At 41.6% G+C, this 27,205-nt stretch overlaps 1 protein-coding gene across 11 annotated transcripts in view; it reads left to right on the top strand.

Moving 5' to 3' along the window:
* Nucleotides 1–17,501, top strand: part of MID1 (midline 1) — a 353,265-nt gene extending 335,764 nt beyond the window's left edge. For all 11 annotated transcript variants that reach the window (XM_039914193.1, XM_039914191.1, XM_039914192.1 and 8 more), the window contains 3 exons: nucleotides 2,318–2,479; nucleotides 7,684–7,891; nucleotides 14,060–17,501. In XM_039914193.1, coding sequence (XP_039770127.1) covers nucleotides 2,318–2,479; nucleotides 7,684–7,891; nucleotides 14,060–14,408 — 719 coding nt within the window. In that variant the 3' untranslated portion in view covers nucleotides 14,409–17,501. The remainder of the gene's footprint in view (nucleotides 1–2,317; nucleotides 2,480–7,683; nucleotides 7,892–14,059) is intronic.
* The last annotated feature ends 9,704 nt before the right edge of the window (nucleotides 17,502–27,205 follow it).

Here is a 27,205-nt window from a genome sequence, read left to right as displayed (position 1 = left end):
TATAATCTTAGAAGAATGAGTATTTAAGAGGTGGCAAGAGGCCAGAGTTCAGGACATTCAGAAAGGTCAGATCCAATCTACTCATACTTCAGAAATAAGTGAGGTGAAAAAACTGAACAGTAGGGACAGCGGGAAAAATCCAGCCCCACTCAGAAGGCAGGACGTCATCCCCCAGGCAGAATTTATGTAGGATTTGCTCGCATATCCCTCTACTAGTGTCGGTATTGTCCGAGCCTGCATCCGGGCCGGTGCCGAAGATTGTTCAAAGGTGAGTGTGGGAATACGCGACAAAAGGAATAAATGAGTAAGGGACCAATAGGAATGCCATGGGAATACCAGTTTTAGGTACTTTAAAAGCTTGTCTCAAAGCATTAGTAATTACTTCAAGACCTGTTTTGTGCCTGATTGAATGATATTGCTGCCTAGGAGTTCTGCTTTGCTCTTTTAACTCTGGAAAGTGCTCTTTAGTGGCTAGCACCATTTTGCTTGACAGCCTCATCAAGGGGAAGGAGTGTGATTCCAGTGGAGCCTCAGAGGAACACAGGGGCACTGGGATAAACCTTGGAGGGTTGTAAAAGAGGAGGGGAAAATATAAAGGCATTTAGGAAGTGAATCCCAAAAGGAGGAAGAAAGTTTTGCAACCTCCAGAGACCTTATAACTGAACAGTCTCAAAGAAAAAGAAGTCCAAAGTGAAAGGGTTAGAGATTGGCCGGCAAAACCATTTGCCCACCGTGGGAAGTTTGGAGCAGAGTAGGGTTGATCTGGAATAAGGAACCTTCTTTGTATCTGCTTCCACACTTTGTGTCCCCTGCCACAGTGATAGCTTACAATAGTATGCACCTTGAGTTTACTACTGTTGTTGTACTCGCCCAAGTGCTTAGTACAGTGCCTAGCCTAGAGTAAGTACTTGATAAATATATTGATTGATGTGTATCCCATAATGTCCTCTGAGCTCAAGACGTAGTGTTCATCCCTTCCTTCAAATCTTACAAGTCAAGAGAAAACAAATGATTGGTCAGAGGTTGGCCTAGAACTCTTGTTCTCCCATCCCTGCTCCCTCCCTGCCCAGACTTTGGAGCCAGAAATTGGGGACAGACTGGGAATTGGTAAAGTCTTAGTGCTAACAGTCTGTCAAGCTGCCATGTAGACATTATGGCGCATGGGGAAGGGCTCGCTCTCAAACACCATTTGCATCTGCGTGCAGCCATCTCTCTGCAAGCATGTGTTGAGGGTGAGGGGCAGGTATGGCCTATGCAGATGCAGGTCACTAGAAGAAAAAACACTCTCTCAAAAGCCTCCTCAACTATAATAATAAGGTATTTGTTAAGCGTGTATTATAATAATGTTGGTATTTGTTAAGCACTTACTATGTGTAGACCACTGTTCTAAGCGCTGGGGTAGATACAGGGTCATCAGGTTGTCCCACGAGGCTCACAGTCTTCATCCCCATTTTACAGATGAGGTAACTGAGGCCCAGAGAAGTGAAATGACTTGCCCACAGTCACACAGCTGACAAGTGGCAGAGCAGGGATTCGAACCCATGAACTCTGACTCCCAAGCCCATGCTCTTTCCACTGAGCCACGCTGATGTGCCAAGCACTCTTCTAAGCACTGGCGTAGATACAAGGCAATCAAGTTGGATCCAGTCCGTGTCCCACATGGGGCTCACAGACTCAATCCCCATTTTACAGAAGAGATAACTGAGGCACAAAGAAGTGAAGTGTCCTGCCCAAGGTCACACAACAGACAAAGAGTGGCACCGGGATTAGAACCCACAACATCTGACTCCCAAACCTGTGCTCTTGCCACTGGGCCATGCTGCTGACTATAGCAGCTTCTGCCCATGTGGCTCTGGCAAAGTACCATCAATAGGAGGGCAGAGCAACTATTTAAAGAAAAGTAAAGAGAGCGGGACCAAAATCCATATCGACATGGATAGGCCCCAGTTGGATCCCTTACTTTACACAGCTGTTCAGGTCCATGTAGACCCATCCATTTCCCAAATGCAAAGATGTCAGAGAGGAAGTTCACATGCACACAACAAATCAATAGAAAGATCTGATAGATCTTGCCCATATTAGCATTCCAATTTTTATCTTTAGAAAAGTAAAAGGATTTGAGAGGCTTTTTGGTGGGAATCAGTTGCCACAGTACCTCACCAAAATTCAGAGGAGAGTTTGATCACAATGCCCCAAGGAGTGAGGAAGCACCTGTAAACTAGGTGTAAAATATTCTACTGTTTGATGGGGTCTCCTAGAGTTTGAAAGTGGTAAAATCAGAATAAGTCGTGATCAATGTGTCTGGTTGTGATTGCAGGTTTGTGTAACTCAGCCGACAGCTGGATGATTGTTCCTAACATCAAACAAAACCACTACACAGTGCACGGGCTACAGAGTGGCACCAAATACATCTTTATCGTCAAGGCTATTAATCAGGCTGGCAGCCGGAACAGTGAGCCTGGCAAGCTGAAGACAAACAGTAAGTGATTAAAAAAAAAAAACTGCCCCTTTTCATTTTCTCCCTCCCCTCTCTTCTCCTCAGCTTTCTCTGTCCTCTCTTTCTCCATTCCCTCTTAATCCTCTTTTCCCCTTCCTCCTCCGCTTCCCTTCTTTCTCTTTCCATTACCTCTTCTTCCCCTTCCTCAGCTTTTCTTCTCTCTCTCCAGTTCCCCTTCCCTTTCCTAGCCACTTTTCTCTCTCCATCCCCTCTTCCTTTTGCCTCCTTAACTTTTCTCTCTCCATTGCCTCTTCTCCTCGCCAGCTTCTTTCCTCTCTCCATTTCCTCTTCTCCTCTCCTCTCTTTTCTTCCTCAACATTCTCTCCCTCCCCCTTCTCCTCTCTTCCCTTGCTTTTTCTCTTCTTTCCCTTCTCTATTTGTCCTCCATCTGCTCCATTTCCTCCTCTCGACTCATCCCACTACTCCTTTCCATTCTTTCTTCCTCAGATAATTCATCATTGAAAGGCTTGTGATTCCAAACTAAATTTTGTGTTGCCAATGTCTGCTAAAAAAAAGGTCCTTTTCATGAGGTGCCAGTCTGGGTCCCATGCATTTACTGAGGTGATTTCAGTCTTAACTTCTGTTTTTTTACAGGTTTCTCATAGCTGCCAAAGTGGTAAGCCAGATGAGCCACCTCAGCAGAAAAAAAAGTCTCTTGAAATAAATTTGATAACTGGATTTTATGCTAAATCTTGAAAAAAACACCTTTTTAATTCCAGTTTGTCTAGGCTGATTCTCTTTGGGTGCTTAGGGGAGTGAGTGATTTTCACATTTCATAGAAAAATCCAATTATTACTTGCCTTCTCAGAGTATTGAGAGAGGAAAGGTTCTCCAGGACAGCTGACTCTTTTGTGAGTGTAGGTGGAAATATGATGAAGGGGAAGGAGACCCATGGAGTGGGCTACACAGGAAGAAAGGTATTGTGTGTCACTGTCACGATGAACTTTTCCCCAAAGAACCTTAGTTCTTTCTTTCCTCTCACTTCTGCCTCCATCATCCAGAGCTGATCCTACACTTTCAGATTAACTACCAGAACCCCGAGGTATGTCCACCTATCATCTCATCATCCACCTGTAGTCAATGTATAATCTTGAGGGCAATAAACATGTCTCATAGTTCTTTTGGACTTTTCCCAAAGGCTTTAGTGTGACATGTTGCACCCAATAGGTGGTCAAGGTAGTGATATTACTGCGGTTACACGTTGATGCATGGGTTGAATGATGAGACGAATGTTGGAAGTGGCCTCCTTCTGGAATAGAAACGGAGTTCGTATCTCTGCACTTCCTCTTTAATGCAAAATTTTAACACTACTCACAGACACTCCCAGATCTATTTGCACAATAAACGGAAAGGGATGGGCGAGAGAAAGATATTGGAGCTGTGAAAAAAAACCATTTTGAACTGTTCCCCATTTCTCAGGAAGAAGCAAAAGCAGGATTCAGAGCTCCTATGGGTGGTAGGAGGGTTGAGTAGATACGAGGACAGAGGCTTAAAAGGAAAACGTAGTAGAGTGATGGTGGGTGGGAGGAAGGAGCAAAGAAAATTGCGAAGGAGATTTCATTTGGAGGAGAGAGAATCATCCTAAATGTGGAAAGAGATGGATCAATGTTGATAATAGGGTTCCGAGGCCCTTAGCAAAGGAGAGAAAATAAATTGATGAGTAAATAGGCTGGGAGGGAAACTCCAAGACGTTGTTCTTCATCCACCCTGAAGTCCCCTGTCTATTTATTTCTACTTCACACTCCCAAGAGCCCTAAGGATAGGGGTTGCTAGATGTTTCAAAGATTAAATTATCTAAAATGACAGGGAAACTTGGTGAGTGAAAATGTCACTCTGATAGTATTAGGGTAGTTTCCAGGGTATTAGCTGGGAACTTAGAAGATGTTGCACAGTCAACAACCTCGTACAAGCAATTTAAATCTTCCTTTTAGACATACTAGTAACTGGTATCCTTTAAAGTAGTTTGTCATATAGAGACCACTACTGAATTAAATCCAACATTCCTATTTAAATTCCTAAAAATCGCTATGCTTAATCTTCTCTGGAATGGCTATGTCAATCAAGGAACAGTTAATATCTTACACTTCTAATCCATTTCTGGCTAGTGGCAGAGTGTATTATCTCCCTTAGAACAGGGTGTATCTAATTGACAGTGTTCTGTCGAAACTTTGAAATCTCATTCTTAATGACCCGTGGCCTGAGAAAAATCCCAGTCCCTTAGTAGGCAGCCATAATGAGGCATTTTCCAGTTGTTGAAGCATGGGAAACGTTCATAGACAAACATCTGTAGTGGTTAACGTCTACTGCATCTGGCTCCCAGAAACAGTCATTTCAATTCCAAGATCTATTGATTCTTTTTATGGGCAATTTACAAGAAGTGGCAGTGGCTAAATCTTGAGCCACTAGAGTGATAATAGAGACACACATTTGCCCAGGGATCATAAATGGAAGATGAAGATATTTTCTGGGATTCTAATTTTAGAAATGCCCATGAATTTGGAGCAGAGGTAGTGTTGAGATTTTTGTTTAGGTATGAGAACTGTAAGGCCCAGGTAGCATAGACTAGGACGGAATGCTGTGTGCTGGGACATGTTCTATCCTCCTGGGACCTAATAGAAGGTGAGGAAAATGTCAGATGATATACCACTAGTCTAAGGAGGCTATATGGTGGTTACTGTATTTACTGTGTACTTGCTAATTAGAAAATACGTAAACAAATGCCGCCCACTCTTGAAAAAGTTCTCATCCCAAGCCTTTTATAAGTATTGTCCTCTACAGGGTACATTCTCCTTGATCTAGAACTGACCTCTTTTGTTAATGAAAAACCTTTTCCCAGCCAAATGTTTCAGGTATTCCCTAAAAGTAGACAGTGAAGGCCTTGGCTTTCTTTTAAAAATATTCTCAGGACTGTACCACATGGCATCTGGGTACTCAAAGGTACTTTGCACCTCCAAGTTGATCATTTTTCACAACATATGCATTTCTTAGCACACCACAGAGAGATCATTAGGAAAAAGTGGGTTTTAATGTCATAGAAAATACACCAACTTTTTTTATTCAAAAGCAGTTTATTTCCTCAAACCAAAAAAAATCATTTTGGGAATGTTTTCAGAAAGGCTAGCTAAACACAACACTTCACGGCTATTTTTCTTCACTTGGTAAACCACATTTAATCCCCTACATTTGCTAGCATAATCACACTGTAGTTAGTTTTTACAACACACAGCAAAGCAGATGGTAATTTTAAACTTCACATGTAATTCTATCAGGCTGTTGAGTCTCTGAGGAGAACCACTTTCCACACTGACTCAGAGGCTGTCAGCCTCTACTTTTGAAAGTTTGCCTTCATGTTGGAAGGGGTTTAAAAGAAAGGATTTTGGTAGTCACAGATGGAGGTGTCCTGTTCTGAGCCAAATGGCACCTACGAATTCTTGGAGAGTTAAGCTCAAACTTTGTCAAAGTATCCGAGCTCGTCCTGTTCTTAGGTGTTATGTATTCAGATGGCTGAATTTATCAAATGTCTTCCTGTTCCTGTCCATGAGGCTCACGTTAATGCAGGAGATACCTGCCAACAGCAACAGTCTTGGGGATGTTTTTGCACCATATTATTTGGACCAGCTTGTAATTCATTTCCTGCATTTTCACACATCTTATCCAGGTTTATATTCCTGAACAGGCAGAAGTCCAAGTAATATTGAATTGTCAATGAAATAATGGCTCTGAAGGGAGATGGAATTAACAAGAGCAGGAGATAGGTTATAATAAATCTACAATTGTGACTGAGTCCAGAGGCATTTTTGCAATAGTTAAAGAGTATAAGTAAAATTGAACAGAGGTTTATTGCATACATAGATAAATCCAGAAGAGTGATGACCGAGATCAGAATTGTGTTTCAACCACTTTTCAAACTCCTTTGAGGTGATCCAGTAATGCCGTTTCATGCTTGTTCTAAAGTCATGACTCTAATTCTTAGTAGTTGGCAAACTGCAAGGTATAGAAGCAGCCTAAAAACGTATTATGTAATTTTAAAAAAATGTGCACTACCTTATATTTTGATAACTTTCTGGAAAAGTGAGATATTCCAGTTGCTCCTATGTTCCATACAGGAGGCAGGCTAGTAATGGAGAATAATGGAGAATACAATCTTCTCCAATCTGCTTCGACACTGTGCTATAAAATGGGCCCTCATCCTATTATTCATATCCACATTATTTATTGAGCACCAATCACGTACACAGCCTTCGTGCTAGGTCCTGGAGAAATAGGCGAAAGAACTAACCAGGATGGTCACTAGGTAGTAGAAGTCCTCTTATTCATTAAACACCTTAAAGGGGAAAAATACATGTGTGAGAATTTGACATGGTCTCTGGCCCTCAAGGGAATCTCAATCTAAAAATATAAGGCAGGAGACAGGACTGGAGACAGCAGCATCAGGAAAAATGAAACCCAAAAACCCCACTTGAGTGAGAGGCAAGGGCAAACAGTAAAAATAAAAAATTTGTACTATACTGTGGCTAGAGGAGCAGAACTTCAAGCTCCTCGTACTTCAAGTCCAAGAGTCACAGCCCCAGCCACAGTGACTGCTACATGAGGCACCACAGCCTTCTTAAGAAGTGTTGAGGCCATGTACTGCTACTTTTCTCTTTCCCACCAAGAAAGTGGGCATAAGTTAGGTTGGGATGGATCTCAAAATGTAAGGGATTAGACCATAGATATAATGAATCAATACACCTTAAAGGAAAAAAAAAGGATGTCTATAAAAATCATCTCTTTAAGGATATTTCCTATTAAGCAATGCACCCCATCCTGCCAGAATGCATGTTTTCACTACACCTTTCATTTTAAGGATTTTTTGGGAATCAAATCGGTAAAGGTTTCCCCCGATGGAAACTTGCTTGCATATAGGATGTGACAGTGTCAGAAGAAACAGTTGGGTGCACACAAGCGACACGAAACACTTGCACTAGAGTTGGAGCAAACCCCTTTGTTTTTGGAGAACGGGGTGCAATGTTGAACCAGTGTCCACTTGGAGAAAAATAGCCTGGTCCCCAAGGTATATTTTATGATACAGGATCTGAACCCAGGCAAGTCCTTTGGTCCTTGGTTAAATCTAGTTTAACGTGGATCATGTCTCTTCGAAATAAACCCAACATTTTCTCCTCCGTTTTGTGTGTGTGGTTATATAGGCCAGCCATTTAAACTGGATCCCAAATCTGCCCACCGCAAACTCAAGGTGTCCCATGATAACCTGACGGTTGAACGTGACGAAACCTCGTCCAAAAAGAGTCATACGCCGGAGCGGTTCACCAGCCAGGGGAGCTACGGAGTGGCTGGAAATGTGTTCATCGATAGTGGGCGCCATTACTGGGAGGTGGTCATAAGTGGAAGCACATGGTAAGCATCTTGTTCCTACTACACTCAGGCTTTGAAAATAATACGATCATAATGACGGTATTGGTTATGCAGTTACTCCATGCCGAGCACTGTTCTAAGAGCTGGGGAAGATACAAGGTAAACACATTGGACACATTACTCATATCTTCACTCTAATGAAGCATTTACCGTTGTCCTGCTGCCCCCCAAACATATCAGTCAGCACTAAAGATTCCAGAATAACTTAGTCTGCTTCTCTCTAAATAGTCAGGTGTGACCTAGATTTTCTTCTTGGTTGGAAGGAGACCGGGAAAGCAAGAGGAGCCTCTAGAGATTTTTTTAAAAAAAGGATTCGTGTTAAATACACACTACTATTTGTCAGGCACTGTACTAAGCATCGGAGTTGATGCATGATAATCAATTTTGGACACAGCACATGACCCCCCGAGGCTCACATTCCAAGTTGGAAGGAGGAGGATTTAATTCCCATTTTACAGATGAGGGAATTGAGGTACAGAGAAGTTAAGTGACTTGCCCAAGGTCACACACCAGACAGGTGGCTGGGATTAGAGCCCAGATCCTTCTGACTCCCAGGCCCGTGCTCTATACACTAGGCCACACTACCTTCGGCAAATAATATTTGGAAATGTATTCCAAACAAGGTTTTGAGCTCAAAATAAGCTCTTTTCCGTAACAGGTCACCAAAGAACAGTATTTATGCAAAGTAATGGTGATTTTATCTGAAATGACCTTCACGTAATTTATTTATATTAATATTTGTCTCACTCCCCTCCAGACTGTAAGCTCGTTGTAGGCAGGAAATGTGTCTGTTTATTGTTGTACTGTATTCGCCCAAGCACTTAGTACAGTGATCTGCACACAGTAAGTGCTCAGTAAATGCGATTGAATAAATGAATGAATGAACCTTCCCTAGCTCCAGTGATAATCCTGGGGTTAATCTAAATTTCAGTTTTCAGCCACTTTAGGTGCTTTCAGGCTTCGTCATCCAGTCAGAGCTCCGAGGGGACTAGATTGCTCTTAACTGTGGAGCGGAGGGGGTCAGTCACTTCCCTAGATTCTGTTGGAAGCAGGCATGTAGGTGCTTTTTTTTGGAAGAAGAAAATCGTTTTCTGGAGGCATTATCCCAGCCCTGCTATCCGCTTCACCCACATGGGCTTCAAAGGGGTACGTAGAAGAGCCAGAAAGAAAGGAAGCACAGTTGTCAGGAGCACATCCAGTAACTACACCACTCTGACCCCAAAACGGCACTGACTGCTGTCCCTACCATTAACAGTCCATGGTATTATTGAGCGCTTATGCATGTGCAGAGCACTGTACTGAGTGCTTGGGAGAGGACAATACAACAGAGTATCCCTCGCTCCCACATATCCCTCATTCCCGCCTAGAGGATGGCCCACATTCTAATCAAACCTGCAGTGTCCCCTAATCAGAGGGCATTGGCTGGAACTTATGTCTTCTTTGACATAAGTTTGACACGAGAAGCAGCGTGGCTGAGAAGCAGCGTGGCTCAGTGGAAAGAGCACGGGCTTTGGAGTCAGAGGTCATGGGTTCGAATCCCGGCTCTGCCACTTGTCAGCTGTGTGACTGTGGGCAAGTCACTTAACTTCTCTGTGCCTCAATTACCTCATCTGTAAAATGGGGATTAAGACTGTGAGCCCCACGTGAGACAACCTGATTCCCCTGTGTCTACCCCAGCGCTTAGAACAGTGCTCTGCACATAGTAAGCGCTTAACAAATACCAACATTATTATTATTTGATTCCATTGAGAGGTCTTATCGTTTTTCGGCTTGCTAAGCATCATGTGAGCAATGACTCTAGTGATGGAATTCTTTTTTTTTCTAGTTAATTAACATCCCAAATCATTCTGGGATAGACCTTCATGGAAGAACAATTAAACCCCCATCAATAAAGTATCTAATAAATGCTAATTATAGTCAGATTAATATTTATTCCTCGCTAAGGAAATTCCAAGGAGTCAAGGTCACTTATATAAATGCAGATTAGCAATTAGCACTTAAATTCTCCACCAGAAGTCAAAAATAACTCCTGGGGAAAAAGTCATCGAGCTCTGAAAGGAATTCTGATGGTGTCAATTCTCACATTACTGGGACAGCATGTCACTGAGGTTATACGAGGTAAAGACGGCGGGTAGGAGTGCGTAGTGATTATATATGCTTTGGACACACCTTTGTCCCATCCCATCCCTTGGGCCAGCTTTTAAAAATCTATGCTTAATTGTATGGTGCCATGCCATGTTAATCTTGGGAAGCTCATTTGGTGCATTTTCTGCCTTTTAGGACTTTTGATTTGGACTTTGATATTCTCTGCCTTTTAAAGTTCTATGGAAATATGCAGATTGTATTGTCTGATGGAGTCTCCTGTTAGAAACAACAGATGAGTCTCAAATCAGCAAGCACTGAGATAAGTTCTGAGTGCTGGGGTAGATAGGAGTTAATCACACTAGACATAGTCACTTTTTCACTATCTAAATAGGAGGGAGGCCAGGTGTTGAATGCCTATTTTACAGATGAGGAAACAGAAGCACAGTGAGGATAAATGATTTGCCCAGAGTCGCACAGCAGGCAATTGACAGAACTGGGATTTGAACCCAGATCCTCTGACTCCCAGGCCCAGAGCCTTTCCACTAAACCACACTGCTTCTCTAAGGTAGACTGTTCCCTCCAGACTCTAAGCATATTGTCAGCGGGGAATGTGTCTGCCAACTCTGTTGTATTGTTTTCTCCCAAGTGCTTAGTACAGTGGTCTATAAACAGTAAGCACTCAGTAAGCACCATTTATTGATTGATTAGGGGGACTGAGGTCAGGGCCGAGAATCAGCACAGGGGAATTTGTTAGAGAGCGGGTGGCTTACGCAGCACCACTCGCACTCTTATCCCTATCAGTTATGTTCCCTCTAGCCGTGGAGTGTGACAAATAATAAGTATGGGAGCGTACACGATAAATTAATGTGAATGACCTCATTATCAAAGTATTAATATACATTTGGTTAGTATCCAGTCAACCTAGCCCCCAGAACAGTTTTGCAAAATTAACTGCAGCCAGGGGTGTTGGCTGGCTTTTGAAGCAGAACTTGTCAACTTTTCTTTTAAATATTGCAACCATATGGCACCTTGCAAACATTTATTCCCAAAGCCCAACTTATTGCTATAACAATGATAATGGTATTAAGTCATTACTGTGTGCCAACCACTGTATCTCGCACTAGGGTAGATATAAGATTATCAGGTAGAACACAAACCCCTGTCTCAGTCCAAGAGACAGGGAGGACATAGATATAAACCCATTTTTCAGATGAGCAAACAGGCACAGAGAAATCAAGTGACTTGTCCAAGGTCACAGCAGGCAAGTGGTGGAGACGGTATTAGAACGTAGGTCTCCTGACTCCCAGCCCCACGCTCCTTCCGCTCAGCCATGCTGTGGATTGAAGAAAGTAGGTCACGATCTTTCCCTAAAGCTTCTCGGGTGCCACCGAGCACCTTGTAGGATTAAGGCAAGGAGAAGTCCCCTCCACCCTTTCCGGTTTTCTCTAATGAAATCCCACCAAAATGACTCCCTTGGCTAAAGGCCGTGAGAACTATTGCTCCCAACCTGCATCTTTCCAATAAACCTGGGAGGGAGTAGTGGGCTAGGAACTGCTGGGCTTGACAGCACAAGATCCGTGAGCTCCAGCCTGCCAGCTCATACTGGGCTCAATGCCACCATAAGTGGCTCTAATTGCCATGTGGTTGAGCTTCTCTGCTGTTGCATGTTCCAGCTGACTGGTGACACCACTGGTCACCCCAGTGCAAATTCCACTGTGTGCTCGTGTCTAGTAACCCATCCTGTCCAACCTTACAGTTCATTTAACTCAGTACCAGAAGATGGAGAAAAAGCAAAATGAGTCCTTTAATAAGAGCCTTAGCCATCTAAATTCTGTACCTGGGCTGAAAGGAATGAATGAAATCATCATTTGGTCCGATGTATTAATACACTATACCGTTTGGGCTAAATGTTTCTTAGCAGCAGGTGTGCAAAAGTATATGCTCTTGTGTAAGTTTTCACAGCTGGTAATTCTGCTCTATCCCGACTCGCCTTCTTAATTGGTTCCATGAAAAATAGAATGTTGCACAAAAGAATGCCAAGTTTCCCATACTAAATAGTGTAAAGTGAACTTGATATACACCCAAGATCCAAAAGCATTTCTTAAAGTGAAAAAAGTACATTGTAAAGTACGTGATCAAATAGTAATAGCGATATATCCCAATACTAAGGTATTTTGTGTACAGTATTTGCCTGGGTAAATACAGTACTGAAATTCTCAAGTATTATCTTTCACATCTTATTCAGCGCAGCTTTGCACGTAGTTAAGGGCTCAATAAATACCACCGATGAATAGTGCTAACAGAATAAAGAGGGGAAGGGCGTAGAAGAGAGGGGAAGGGCGTAGACATAACAGGTGTTTTCCCCCAGAGATTGGTTCTGGATCCAGTTCTCTTTGATATCTTTAATGACCCTGAAGGAATCGAAGAGTGTGGCTAGTCCCACATGGAGCAGAAAAAGACCAGAAGCTGAATAGGACTCCGCAGCTCAGGAAGTTAGTGCTTCCAATCCATTCGGTGTTGGTCAGACACTTTATTTTTTAAATGTTTTTTGTTAAATCCTTACTCTATGCTGGGCATTGTACTAAGCGCTGGGGTAGATACAAGCTAATCAGGTTGGACACAGTCTTTGTCCCACATGGAACTCACAGTCTTAATCCCCATTTTACAGATGAGGTAACAGGCACGAAGAAGTTAAGTGACTTTGACCAACGTCACAGAGCAGACAGTGACAGAACTGGGATTAGAACCCAGGTCTTTCGACTCCCAGGTCCATGCTCTTTCCACTAGGCCATGCTGCTTCTGATTTAAGGTGCTTATTTTTAGAGTTGTGGCCAATTTTAAAAAGACTAAGATTACGGACAAACAGGAGAGGGCCCAGATGAGGGCTGATTAAAGGGTCTTGTACAGTATTTGCAATGATTATAACTAGTTTCAGATGTATGAGCAGACTGATATTTTATTTTTTTAATGGTATCTGTTAAGCACTTACTGTGCATCAAGCCCTGTTCTAAGCACTGGAATAGATACAAGTTAATCAGGTTTGACACAGTCCCTGTCCTACATGGGGCTCACAGTGGAAGTAGGAAGGACTACAGTTACTGAATCCTGATTTTACAGTTGAGGAAACTGAGGTGCAGAGAAGTTAAGTGACTTGCCTGAGTTCGCCCAAAGCAGGTAAGTGGCAGATCTGGGATTAGAACATTCATATGATATGGAACGTAAAGATAGCTAAAAGTTAGCAAACCCAGTCAGGCGCATTACTGAAATGGTTTGGATGTCCTATGTTACCATCTCACCTCTCACAGTTAAGCAAGATCCTACTTGGTGTAGCTCTCTTAGTTATAACTAGTGTTGGGTAAATGGACATGAATGTGGATATTGGTAGATATTTCCAAAATTCCACTTTCTCATCCAACTCGAAATGAAGAATTCATTCATTCAATAGTATTTATTGAGCGCTTCCTATGTGCAGAGCACTGCACTAAGCGCTTGGAATGTACAATTCAGCAACAGATAGAGACCATCCCTGCCCAATAAACGGGTTCACAGTCTAAAATCTGAAAGTGAATCTATCTGTATTGATTTTCTTGACCCTAACTGGTTCTCTAGCTGAATGATAAAAGATATGAAAGAGGAGACAGAGAGAGAGAGAGTGTGAATGTGAGTATGTATGTATAAAAAGACTGGCATGATTCTTCCCAAGAACAATCACCCAACTTTTTGACAGTAGTGGGATTTTAACCCCATGATTTTTTGGTTTTGCTTTCTCTCATTATTCTCCCATTAAATGGGACCAAGACTGGGCTCCCCACAGTCTCTTGGTAAAGAGAAAGCAGCGGGCAAACCGATCCACCAGATAACAGTGAGCCCGCTCATCACAGGATGGTTTGGAGTGAAAGAGCATGTTAATTAAATACACATAATTAGCTTTCTGAGCCTTTACTTAATGAGAACAGATGTAAACAAAAGAGGATAGCCATAGGCCCCCAAGCTCTGCAGAATAAAGACGAGCCCTCATTGACATGGAGGATAAACTTGGTTTTGTTTTGATTTTTGTTCCCGGAGGTATGCCATTGGTCTCGCTTACAAGTCAGCACCGAAGCACGAGTGGATTGGGAAGAATTCTGCCTCCTGGGTGCTGTGTCGTTGTAACAATAATTGGGTGGTGAGACACAACAGCAAGGAAATTCCAATTGAGCCCGCCCCCCACCTCCGACGCGTGGGCATTCTGCTGGACTACGACAACGGCTCCGTCGCTTTTTATGATGCTTTGAACTCACTCCACCTTTATACTTTTGATATTACGTTCGCCCAGCCCGTGTGTCCCACATTCACTGTGTGGAATAAATGTTTGACAATTATCACGGGCCTTCCAATACCAGATCACTTGGACTGCACGGAGCAGCTGCCGTGATTGTGGCAGGACGGAAAAGGAGCTAATGCTGAGGTTGGGGCGCTGCAGGAGCCCAGCCCACAAGAGGTTGACCAGAACTCTTCAGCTATATGGGGGCATAAAAGGTGTCCATAAATTAGCCCAGATGGGGCTGGAAAGAGGACTCTCTCACTCTCTCACTCTCCACAGCGTGTTTTGTATTAAAGGGCAGGAAATGGCTTTAATAATTTCTTGGAACACTTTTTGTATTTACAGGAAGATTTATAGATTATTTATAAAAGAAACCCAATCTGGATTACAACTCTTTGGAATTATTTGGTTTTGCACGTTAAGAGCCCATTTACTCAAGTTTTACCAGCCCACTACACATTTTTTTCATCACGGCCTAAGTGCTTGGGAAAAAGAAAAAATTCAGTCGGAGCAAGTTTCATCCATGCTCTTGCTTCATCGAATCCCAGACTCACCCAGTGTAAACTTGTAGCTGAGGATGGGCAGTTTGAGGAGAAAAACTACTCAGAAGACAGGCTAAATGGTAAAACGAAGAGGAAGGATTCTCTTTCCCTGAATAGTAAATAGGGAGGCATATTCCTCCTTTAAAAAGAAAAGATGCTAAAATTGCTCTTAAAAAAGTGTGCAATCACCTGGTGGTGAGCTAGAACAAATAGCAAGGTTGAGGCTGGAAACTCCTTGTTCTGGGAAAACAACTGTTTTGCTGCTCAGAGATTTAGACCCTGAATCAGCAGAGGCTTTGAAAATGCATAATATCCCTGCTCTACTCCCAGTTCCCACCAGAGAGTACTCATGGCATTAATCACTGGGGAATGCATGGTGAGCATTTAGAGCATGACTGGATTGGGCCTGCACAGTCGGGAACATCGACGCATCCAAATTTGCAATCAAGGATGATTTGTGTTTGTCAGAAATTGGATTACTTTTTTTATAGCGCAGGGAAATCTACGTTGTTGCTCCATTTAATGTCTTCCCTCGGGTCCATAAAGCATTTTCCTTCACATTTAATAGTCTCTCACCTATAGTATTTTCTTAGTCTCTTGAGAGAAAGAAATGAACCTTATTCCATGATAAATGGAAACAACAAAAAGACTCAGTTCCACTAACAAGTATGTGAGCACGTATCACCAATATGTAGTGCCTAGGGCAGTGCACCTAACAGCCTGAATCTCCATTTTGATGATTTATGGTTTTTATCGGGTTTAAATGACAATACATGTCCCTACATTTGTGGAAAATGGACTTCGATCCCAAAAACCTGTTTTTAGCAAAATTAAATCTCGTTATGCTAGGACCCTCCATCGAGGTTTTAGAAATCAAGTTGACTATCAGTGTTTCGGTGGCACAATATAAACCAAGTATTGGCTGCATTCTTTGAAGAGGGGTTACTAAACATTGAATTGATTACATTGACTCTCCCTCTCTGGGTCTTTTTTTAAAAAAAAACCTAAAAACAAAACAAAAACAGAGGTGGGATTTATGTTCAATCCTGGTCTGAGGAAGGGAGTGAGATTAGGTGACATCACTTCCAAACCAATGACTCTAGGATTATTTGTGACTCTAGAAGGAATACAGCGTCAGCATCTTCCCCATTATTACAGAGGTCCCGTTCAGTGTTTTTCACTTGATCCCGATATACCTAAAGGATTACTGTGGGAGACTGGGGAAGAAATGTTTAAATGTAGAGAAGAAATACTTTTTAAGAGTTTCTGAGGAAATTTACATTTTTTTCCTACAGTTCACATCTATCTTATGCAACAATGAATTCAGACTTGATTGCCTCTCCAATTTTACATATCACTTTAGTTCTCGGTAAAGGATGTTTTAATGCACTTTGTTCACTAATGGGCTCTAAATAAAAGAGGTTCAAAATTGATTTTTAAAATATTCACTATCCAGGTACAGATAAGTGCTACAGTCTGCCTTATAACACAAACATAAAAGAAGCTGGTGAGAAAGATAATGGATATATGCCTACAATTTTTTTTCCCAACATTGAGAAATTATAGTTTAAGTATCTACCACAAGCCATTTTGAGCATGCCTTGATTGATTTTTTTTTTTAGTGGGAAAAGTTGGTTATAAATATCACTGTTTTCTGTCACAGAAACATCAGTGCAGACACTGTTCGCTGGTCATTTCTGAGTTAACATATTTAAAGGAAAAGTATGTATATACCGAAATGTTACAGTGTTTACTTTAATGGCTAGAGTAGAGAAAAGATTCCCACAGGGGTTTGTTTTTTTTTTTTTTAACAACTGAAAAGTATATTCTGTAAACAGATGCTGCAGTACAAGCACAACTTAGTGCACTCTGAGAGGATTGGGTCATCCAGTTTTGTGTTTTTTTTTAATGCAGCTGTGATAGTATTCAATTCACAGAGAAGTAATGCAGGACAGGGGATGCAGGAAATGGAAGAGTTGCCAACAACAAATGAAATGGGAGAACGGGATTGATGCTGATCCAACTGAAAAGATTACTGCAACACACAGTACCTGGCCATAAAGCACCTCTTTCCCCGATGGATAAGACATGAAATGAATCTAGAAGCAATAGAGAAAAATAAGCCAACATCTGACAGGACAACCCAAGCAAGAATCCACATGGGATGAAATGAAAACCGGAGGGTTTGTCCAACTTTTGTTATTTTTTTAATTTAATTTCAGACATGGACGATGTGTGTGAAGACTGACAATGGTTTCTAATGGAAAAGAGAAAAAGGCCTGCTTATCTACAAAAATAATCTTTGCTCTGGGTTGCTATTTTAACACTGAACACTTCATTGTGAGCCAAACCATGTTCTTTGAGTGTACTGTTAATTCAATTATGTTCAGTATGTGTGTCTCTATATAAGTACATCTATGTGTGTACACAAACACACGCATACTGTATTTGTGTATATATATATGAGTGCAGGTTCATGGGGGCAATTTAAATGTCTGGCCTTTCCCTTTTTGCTTGTGTGTGGAAGCACTAGGTATAAGACCGACAGTGACTGGAGAAGGAAAAAGTTTTTTTAAAAAAAAACACAAAAACAAACACAAAAGTTCTGTTTATTTTAATTGATTCACCATCTGATTATACAATAAAAGCATCGGTTGAAAAACCTCTGCTTCCGTGGTCCTTCTGAAGTTTTGAAAACTTCATTAAAAATGTGAACTTCAATTCTGAAAAATGTTCTAAAAGTTGGCATAAAATGAATGTGAAGATTTACAAAACATAACCGTGTTTTCTTCTGGTTCAATTAGACAATGCAGTGTAATCTTCCATCTGGGATTAAAGAGGTCAACTCACGGATCCACCCTGGAGCAAATTTGTGGGGACAAGGAGCAGAAGTCAAATGATACACTGGATTTCAAGACCCAAAAAAGGGATTAGTTTGGAGACCTCAGACTTTTGGAGGTTAGATTCATCAGCTAAGCCTAACTAGCCATTAATGTCATGAACATTCTATTGCAAAGTAAACCAAGGGCATGAATGTTTCTCTTGGACAAGGATGGAGGGAGTGAGCTTCTATCTTCCCTCTGGAAGGAAGTCACTTCCCGGCAAAAGATAGTGATAATAATAGCAATAAAAAGTGTGGTATTTGTAAAGTGCTTACTCTGTGCCTAAGAGCAGAGGTAGATCAAAGGAAATTACATCAGGCACAGAAGAGTGAATAAATATTCAATCCCCATTTTACAGATGAGGAAACTAAGGCACAGAGAAGTTGAGACTTTATGAAGCTCACATGGCAAGTAGTGGCAGAGCTGGGATTAGGACTCAAGTCGTCTGATTCCTAGTCTTGTGCTCTTTCTACTAGACCTCTCTGTATGGGTCTGTATCTGTTAGTTTATCCTTCAGATCTTGCCTTATTAACAGAATCATAAAATACACACTCTGGGTTTTGAAATCTTAAACTGGTTGAATATATGCACGCGAGGTAGAATCTAAATTCCCAAGCTCAGTCCTCAACAGAGGACTCAGCACACAGAGTTTGAGCCCTTGATGCTGCTACGTAGACTAATCTTGGTTAGTTGGGTCTCTGGAGTGAGTTTGCCAGGGCGGGAGAGGAGAATAAGGTCCCTGCTTTCTTGCGGGCTGGATTTTGATCTCTTCCCAGGTGTTTGTAAGATTGAAAAGTCAATAGCATTCTTCCTCTGTGAATTGTTTGGGCCAGGCTAGCATTTCCTCTGTGCAGTCGAGCTGCACAATGGTCTTGGCAGATGGTGGACTGCATTAACACAGACATGAAAATGTCCACATCTCTGCTACTTGCAGTTAGGATTATTGAGCCAGTGAAGTAAACCTCTCCAAATGCCTACGTCCGTTGTTGAGCCCTGGGAACCTACCTCCCGGGGCGGTCTGGTCTTCCTGAGCTTTAGCGACTCAAATTAGGAAATCCTCAAGGAGAAAACTTACTATGGCTTTCGGATCATGAATGCGAACGACGTTGTTGTTTCTGGGAACTTTATACCTCTACCACATTCAAGGGTGCAAGATCTGGGATGTGGAGAAATCTTTTCCCGTATTAGGTTTTGAGGCTTAAAAAGAAAAAAATTGGAAGCATGGTACATTTAAGGATCTCTGAATGGAAAGTGCATGGGCCTGGGAGTTAGGGGACATAACAATAATAATAATAATACTTGTTAAGTACTTACTATTTGCCAAACACTGCACTAATCAATGGGGTAGATACATGATAATCAGTTTGGACACGGTCCCTGGTCCTCAGGGAGCTTATATATCTAAGAGGGAAAGAGAATGGGTAATGAAGCCCCATTTTACAGATGAGGAAGCTGAAGCACAGAGAAGTAAAATGACATGTCCAAGGTCATACAGTAGGCAAGAGGCTGAGTCAGGATTAGAACCCGAGTCCTCTGATTTCCAAGTCCACGCTCTTTCTCCACCACTTGCCTGATCTTGTGGCTTGGTAAACTCCTGACTTCTCTGGACCTTAGTTTCTTCATTTGCAAAATGGGGAGTGAAATCAATCACATTTATTGAGTGCTTACCAGGTGCAGGGCATGGCACTACATTTGGGAGAATACAATATAAGAATATAAATACCTCTTCTTTGCCATTAGATTAGCCCCAAATGGGACAGGTACTATTTCTGACCTGATTATCTTGCACCTATCCCAGTGCTCGGTACAGTCCCAACTCCACCACTTATCAGCAGTGTGACGTTGGGCAAGTCATCTAACTTCTCTGTGCCTCAGTTCCCTCATCTGTAAAATGGGGATTAAGACTGTGAGACCCACGTGGGGCAATCTGATTACCTTGTATCTACCCCAGTGCTTAGAATAGTGCTTTGTACATAGTAAGCACTTAAATACCCTCACTGTTATTACTTAATAAGCACTTTAAAATGTCTTAATTATTAAGGATTGGGAAGGAAATACAGACCCAATCTTTTGGAAACAAAGTAAGGAAGTTGTTCATTTTTTTGTCTGTTATGTAAGCGCTAGGTATTTCCCTCTGAATAGATTTACAGTAGGCTTCAAATAGGTCATTTGGGGATTGTTTTAACTTGCCAGCAACTAGGTGCTTCTCAGACACATTCTAGAAAGAAATGAGTCTCTCTGGAGGAGTTCACTTCTTCAAACAGTACTTATCCCTTCATTTTTCTCCAGCTCCTATTTTCTGGACTGTATCAGCTTAGCATCAATTTTAGCTCTTGCTTGTGGGGATGAAAACCCTCAAACTCCATCTGTCAGCCTATCTGCAGTTCCTCCATCTATTTCCCTCAGTGTCTTTGTTTTCTCATAGAGGCAGAGAAAGAATGAAAACTCAGGCTTCTTCATTCAGTTTTCTAGGATTAGGGACACCATAGGTTTGAGAGGAGCAAAAGGACTTTCCTGAGCTGTGCTAAGTATTGCTGACTAAACCAACATTATTATCCTATATTTATGAACGACCCAGAGGAGAAGGCATATTTCAGACTCTAAAAGACACAGCCCCTGCAACACAGAAATAGACAAATTGCCTAAGAAACAGCTATATAAAATCTGAGCTAAAGTCAAATCCTGCTAATCAAATACTTATTTCTTCCACACAGTCCAATCTCCTATCACCCAGCTCACTAGGGGGTTTAATGTTATTAAAACAAACATGGAATAATATGAATCCAGTTAATTCAAAGTCTGGTGGGGTTTTTGTTTTTTTCCCCAATTGTGTGGGTTCTGAATTAACGAGAAGTTACTGCTTGCAGACCTTTAAATTAGAGTTAAGTGGTCTGGACTGGAAATACCATTATGACATTTTCAGCCACACAAGCACCCATGGGTAAAAAAATCTCCCCATCAGTGGGCACCTCAGCAAAGGACTAAATCAATTTGCACAAATTTGGTATCATCTGACCTCACCACTGCTGGGAAGATCAACCCGGCAGCATTTTTGTTACCCTCGAACGGGGGATTCCCAGCCTGTAAAGCCATGTTCCCACCTTCAAAAATGCCCTGCCCTCAAGGGGTTTACAATCTAGAGGGGTTAAATACTAATAATCCTGAATCCAAGTATTCTGAAAATAACTCCTCTCTAAAATTTGTTCCAGTGACTTCAAGTCCAGCAATCTACCTAGTTGCTGAGGTTCGAACAGCTAGATACATTGCTTGAGTTTAATGACCTGATTGTGTTTTTTATGGAATATCAGAACAGGAATGGGTGGCAGTTGTAATCACAAGAGGAAGCACTTCCTTCAGAAGGAAACAATCTTTCTATGTGCAGGACACAGTAGTAAGCTTTGGGGTAGATATAGGATAACCAAGTAGGGGACAGTCCCCATTTCACATGGAGCTCACTGTCTAAACAGGAGGGAGGACCCCATTTTACAGATGAAGTAACTGAGGCACAGAGAAATTGGTGACTTGCCCAAGGCCACACCACAGACACGTGGCGGAACCAAATTAGAACACAGGTCCTCTGACTCCCAGGCCCTTCCTACTAGGCCATGTTGCTTTACCATACACAGCTGAGTAGCTTGCCTCCCATTTTTTAATGTCTGTTTCCTCTGCAAGATTATAAATTCCTCCAGGGCAGGGATTATGTCAATTATACCTTTCCACTTTAGTCCAGCACTCATTAAATAGGATGATTGATAAGGGCAAACTGACCTGCAAACTGATCTGGACAGCACATTTGGAAAAAGTAAGTTTTCAGAAGAACGATCTATTCTGGACCTGAATTTATCTAGGACAAGTCTAATAATGTCAAGCAACAATAAAGCATTAGAGAAAGTCTGCTCACAGACTTGATTAAGTTTTCAAGTCATGTTTGGTCTCCAAGCCCATTTGCCTACTGCATGACCTTGGGTGAGTCACTTAACTTTTCTGTGCCTCAATTTCTTTGTCTATAAAAATTAGGATTCACTACCTGGTGTCCCTCCTATTTAGACTGCGAACCCATGTGGAACAGACCTTTTGTGTAATCTCTTCATCAGTGATGTTTATTGAGCACTTACTGTGTGTAGAGGACTATAATAAGCACTTGGGAGAGTACAATGCAACAGAGTTGAAAGATGAATTCTCTCCCCACAGGGAGCTTACAGTCTAGAGGGGAAGACAGACATTAATATAAACAATTTATACTATAAAGTTCATAGAAATGTACATAAGTGCTGTGGGCCTGAGAGTGCGGTGAATATCCAATGCACAAATGCACCTGATTCTCTTAAATTTGCCCCAGTGCTTATTACATAGAAAGCACTTACTTAATCCCCCCCAGAGAATCTTGCCAGCCTATCCCCTTGATTGAGCATTTTCAGCTTTCCCAACTCCACCTAATAATAATAATGACAGTATTTGTTAAGCACTTACTATGTGCCAAGCACTGTTCTAAGCACTGAGGTAAATACAAGGTAATCAGGTTGTCCCATGTGGGGCTCACAGTCTCAATCCCCCTTTTACAGATGAGGTAACAGACATTGAGAAGGTAAGTGACTTGCCCAAGGTAACCCAGCAGACAGGCAGCAGAGCAGGGAGTAGAACCCACGACCTCAGACTCCCAAGCAAGGACTCTTGCCACTAGACCACGCTGCATCTCTCCCAGCTTTGACTCTCTGCTGCCCAAAGTAATTCCTAGAAAGTATGTGGACCATCAGACGCAGCTGTCATTTGAAGAAAGACATTAAAGAGAACAAAATGTCATGGTAAAACTACTCCATTCATACAATGAGAGTGTGAGACTCATAATGGGATTGTATCCAATCTGACTGTCTTGTATCTACCCTAGCATTGAGCATAGTGCTTGGCACATAGTAAGAGCTCCATACACACCATCTGTCATATATTCCTTTTCTGAATCATGACAAAAAGTTCTCAACAGAAAATCTTCTTTGTTTATCTTGGAAATGAGTCAAGTTCTGTTAGTGTCTTGAAGACAAAAACAAAAATAGAAACATTATTATAGTATCAAGCACTAACTGTGAAACTATTTTGTTAATTATTATGGTATTTGTTAAGTAATTACTATGTACCAAGCACTGTTTTATTTCAATCTTTTATTGGCCCTACACGAACCATTTGTGTTTGGAAATCACTGCATCACAGGAAATTTTTCAGACTATAGTTTTCTACACTGAATGCAATGACCATTTTAATGACAAATGCTTAAATGAATATGTGCTAAGTGTCATATAGGACTTTATCTACCAACTTTCTGGCCAAATACTTTGGGATTCCAGCCAACTATCATCTGGTCGTCCATTCCAGCATTAACTAATCACCAGTGAAAAATACAAGTGTCACTCACAAATCATATCAAAGGCTAGAGCAGCTGGAATCAAATTCATGTGACTGCATCATTTTATCATCTTGACATTAATCATTCTATATGGATTGCACAGACAGTCTGGAGCAAAGGATAATTTATGTTGCAACATGAAAGTTAACCATTTTGTTCTGGGATAAAGGCTTTCACCCCCAACTCCCAGCTTCTTGTCTCAGGATTACAAATGTAAAGTTATGAAATGAGAGCCCTCCAACCAGAAATCTCACCACTGAGTCATGCACCTTCTGAAACTTTGATGCCTTTCTTCTCGTGTACATTCTGTTTAAACCTTAAGCTTTGCAGGTGGGCCCTTGTCATCAAATCCATTTTCTGGGGCTTAGAGTAGCAATGTGGTCATGATTCTCGTGATTATTTAGGTGCCTCTAAGCAGATGCTTCATAAGGATTGTGTCACTTTCCTTCTCCCCCACCCTGAGAGGCACACTTTTCTATACCAAAAAAGTAATCCCATCCTAAAACCCAACCATGGCCTAGTAGAAAAAACACAGGAGTTAGAGGACCTGATTTCAAATGCTGGCTCTGCCACTTGCTTGCTGAGATTTTTTTATGAGATGTTCTTCCCCTTGACTCTATTTATTGCCATTGTTCATGTCTGCCTGTCTCCCCCGATTAGACTGTAAGCCTGTCAAAGGGCAGGGACTGTCTCTATCTGTTGCCGACTTGTACATTCCAAGCGCTTAGTACAGTGCTCTGCACATAGTAAGCGCTCAATAAATACCATTGAATGAATACCTTGGACCCATCACTTATCGTCTCATGGCCTCAGTTTCCCCATCCATAAAGTGGGAATGAAATACCTGTTCTCCCTCCTATTTCGACTCTGTCCTTCATGATTATCTTGTATCCGCTCCAGTGCTTATTTCAGGGCTTGGCACATAGTAAACATGTAAATATCACAATCATAATAATAATAATCTCTCTTCCGCCTTTCTGGTCACACCTCCAACTTCACCACTTTTGAAAAGGCTCTAATCCCCTTTGGAACGACTTCAGAATTCTCCTTTTGCAGTTCTGCTCAATGGCATCTACCCTGACTCTCAGAGACTAGCCTTGCCTCAAGAAGCTTACAATCTACCATAGGAAGTAGACACTAAGGGTACATTACAGTTACCGGAAAGCAAGATAGAGTATATAAGGTATTCCCATCAGTACTACTGAAAGTTGTGAGAACTTAAGTGGTGCAGCCACCTTGATGTGGGGGTTTGGGGATAAAGTGGGAAAGGCCTCAGAGGAGCTTTTTTTTTCTTTTCTTATTTTCAACTTCTTTTTTCCTGTTGACCTGAAACTACCCATCAGTCAGTGTTAAGGATATCCCTTGACCCATCTAAGAATCCTCATTGATTTTATGAAAGGAAATCTCTCAAATCTCCTATGAAGGAAGAACTGGTAAGTTAAAAGACAGTAAATATAACAGGAATTAAAAAACAATTATGTGCTCTGCACATAGTAAATGCTCAATAAATACCATTGATTGATGGAGTTCTGTATGTAGATCAGTTTAAGCATCACTATAGATGGAGAATCAAGATGAGGAAAACCTACAAATGGCACGATTTTAGGCTTCTTGAGGGCACCAATCCTGTCTGACTTAATTTGCATTCTACTTTCCCTCACACTTAGCATAGTGTTCAGCACGTAGTAAGTACTTAATAAATACCACTGATGAATTGTTGATGCAAGGGGAACAAGAGGTTCGACTGCAGTTGGCAGACTTGTCTTCTATGGCTCTCCACCATTGTCATTTTATGCAATTACGGGTAAGTCCCTTAACGTCTATTTGGAAATGGGGTTTAAGAGGAGGTCCAGATGTGCAGATCCACAAAGAAAGGGATTGGAATAGGTTCTTTTTTTTCTTAATGGCATTTGTTAAGCACTTACTATGTGCCAAGCACTGTTCTAAGAGTTGGGGTAGATAGTAGAAAATCAAGTTGGACACACTTCCTGTCCCACATGGGCTCACAGTCTTAATCCCCATTTTACTGTTGAGATAACAAGCACAGAGAAGTGAAGTCATTTGCCTGGGGTCACACAGGGGGCAAGCAGCGGAGCTGGGATTAGAACCCAGGTCCTTCTGACCCTCAGGCATGTGCTCTATCTACTAGGCCATGCTGCTGCCAGGTAAACTCAAGAATCAGTCTAGTATGAGGGAAATGGGAACTTTCCCAAGGATGTTCTTTGGAATTAATCATCCAAGTCATTGCTATCAATTCATTAGGTTAAACTGTGGGTTACCCATCTGTTACATTATTTTTAGAGACAGCCAGTCCTGAACAGCATGAAGCCTTTTCACCAAGATATGGGTATTGATCGTACTAAGAGTATGTTCACAATATGGGTTCTCTCTCTCAACATCTGCCTTGACGAAGGATAATGATGTAGAGCGGGATATTTGTATTTGGACACTAAAATACAGTTAGGGAGCAATAGGAAAATCAGTTGAAATATAAGAGAGTTTGGATTTAGGGTTAAAGCAGTAATGACAAATTTAATGACAAATCCAAAGCAAAAAAATACCTTGTGCTTGGCAGTAAGTAAGCATAGTGGGTGGGCCCTGAGAGGTTTATTATTTCCTTAAAGCAATCAAAAAAAAGAACACCAGACATATCCTCAGCAAAATAGTTTAAGGGAGGGTAGAAGAGACAGGGCTCTTAAAACTATAACCTTTAACACTCTGATTTGAAGCTGGATGAAGAGCGATATACTGGCTTGGGCTTTTTCAACACCCTAACTCACTAAAGTGTTCAACTTTTATACTCTTATCACCCAAGTTCTCAGGGACCTTATTTTCACCACATTGGCCATGCATCTGAGCATTTTTTAAAAATGGCGTTTATTAAGCGCTTACTATGAGCCAAGCACTGGTCTCAGCACTGGGGTAGATACGAGCCAATCCAGGTTAGTCATCGTCCAAGTTCTTCATGGGCCTCACAATCAATCCCTGTTTTACAGATGAGGTAACTGAGGAACAGACAAGTTAAGGGACTGCCCATGGTCACACAGCAGACAAGTGGTGGATCTGCGGTTAGAACCCAGGGCTTTCTGACTTCCAGGCCCCTGCTCTATCCACTAGCCCACACTGCTTTCCTAGGAAAGCAGGGAAGCAACTAGGGACAAGCACTCAGAAGAGAGCTTGACATTACAGATGCTAGGAAGGGAAAGGAGAGATTTTCTAGTGTGTCTATCCATCTGTTAACTCTTCAGACTTTAAGACAATACCAGGCCCACAAAGCATTTGTTTTCACTTACTCCATTTTATTGCAAGCTGTGTAGACAACTGTTCAGAAAAGAAGGAGAGTGTAGAGGGCAAATACTTCAGTGTGATTGGTTACCCTTACCTACAGAACACAGAACTAAGACTATTTCTTCTGAGTGCCCTCTTTGCTTTCCAAGTGAAGTCACACAAGAAGAGTCTCCTTGTTTTTAAATGAGCAGGCTCCTTTTTGAGATGTCAGAGTTCATCATTTGGTCGGCGCACACATACACTGACAAAGATTTTTCCAAAAATAAATTCGCACACAAGACTCCTCTAAGTCGTGTCCCGTTTTATTTAGGATGGAGAATTTAAAAATACGCAATTCCATGAAAGTTAATCTTCTCCTGCAGCGACTTCTAGACAAAAGACTTTTTATACGCTGACCTTAAAGGGGAATATTTATGTAATACTGTTGGAGCAGGAATAGATTTCCATTTGTCTAACAAGCCTGAGAACAGGTTGTCTTTCTTCACTGCTGTTTATCATAGCTCCAAGCCATTTAAAAAATATTATAATCGAATTTGTTTTCCATCAATTATTCAGATTGGTAAAGCTAATTGGTATTTCAGCCTCGGTTTCCTCGAGAACTTCTGCAGGCAGAGACACTTGCTTGTTGAATGTTATAAAGGTTCTTTTTACTGTTGGGGAATTTTCCATAGAAGTGGAAATTAGTTCAATTACATAAAATACATTTTTATTTTTGACTGCTTCATCAGGTACTTAGTGGTGGACATGAAGTGCTTGCTGGTCTGGGTGCATTATTTGATAAAGAAACTAGCAGAGTGGATA

This window comes from Ornithorhynchus anatinus, chromosome 15 (assembly GCF_004115215.2).
Source record: "Ornithorhynchus anatinus isolate Pmale09 chromosome 15, mOrnAna1.pri.v4, whole genome shotgun sequence".
In the NCBI taxonomy this organism is placed as follows: Eukaryota; Metazoa; Chordata; class Mammalia; order Monotremata; family Ornithorhynchidae; genus Ornithorhynchus; species Ornithorhynchus anatinus.
This window is presented reverse-complemented; position numbering and strand designations above follow the sequence as displayed.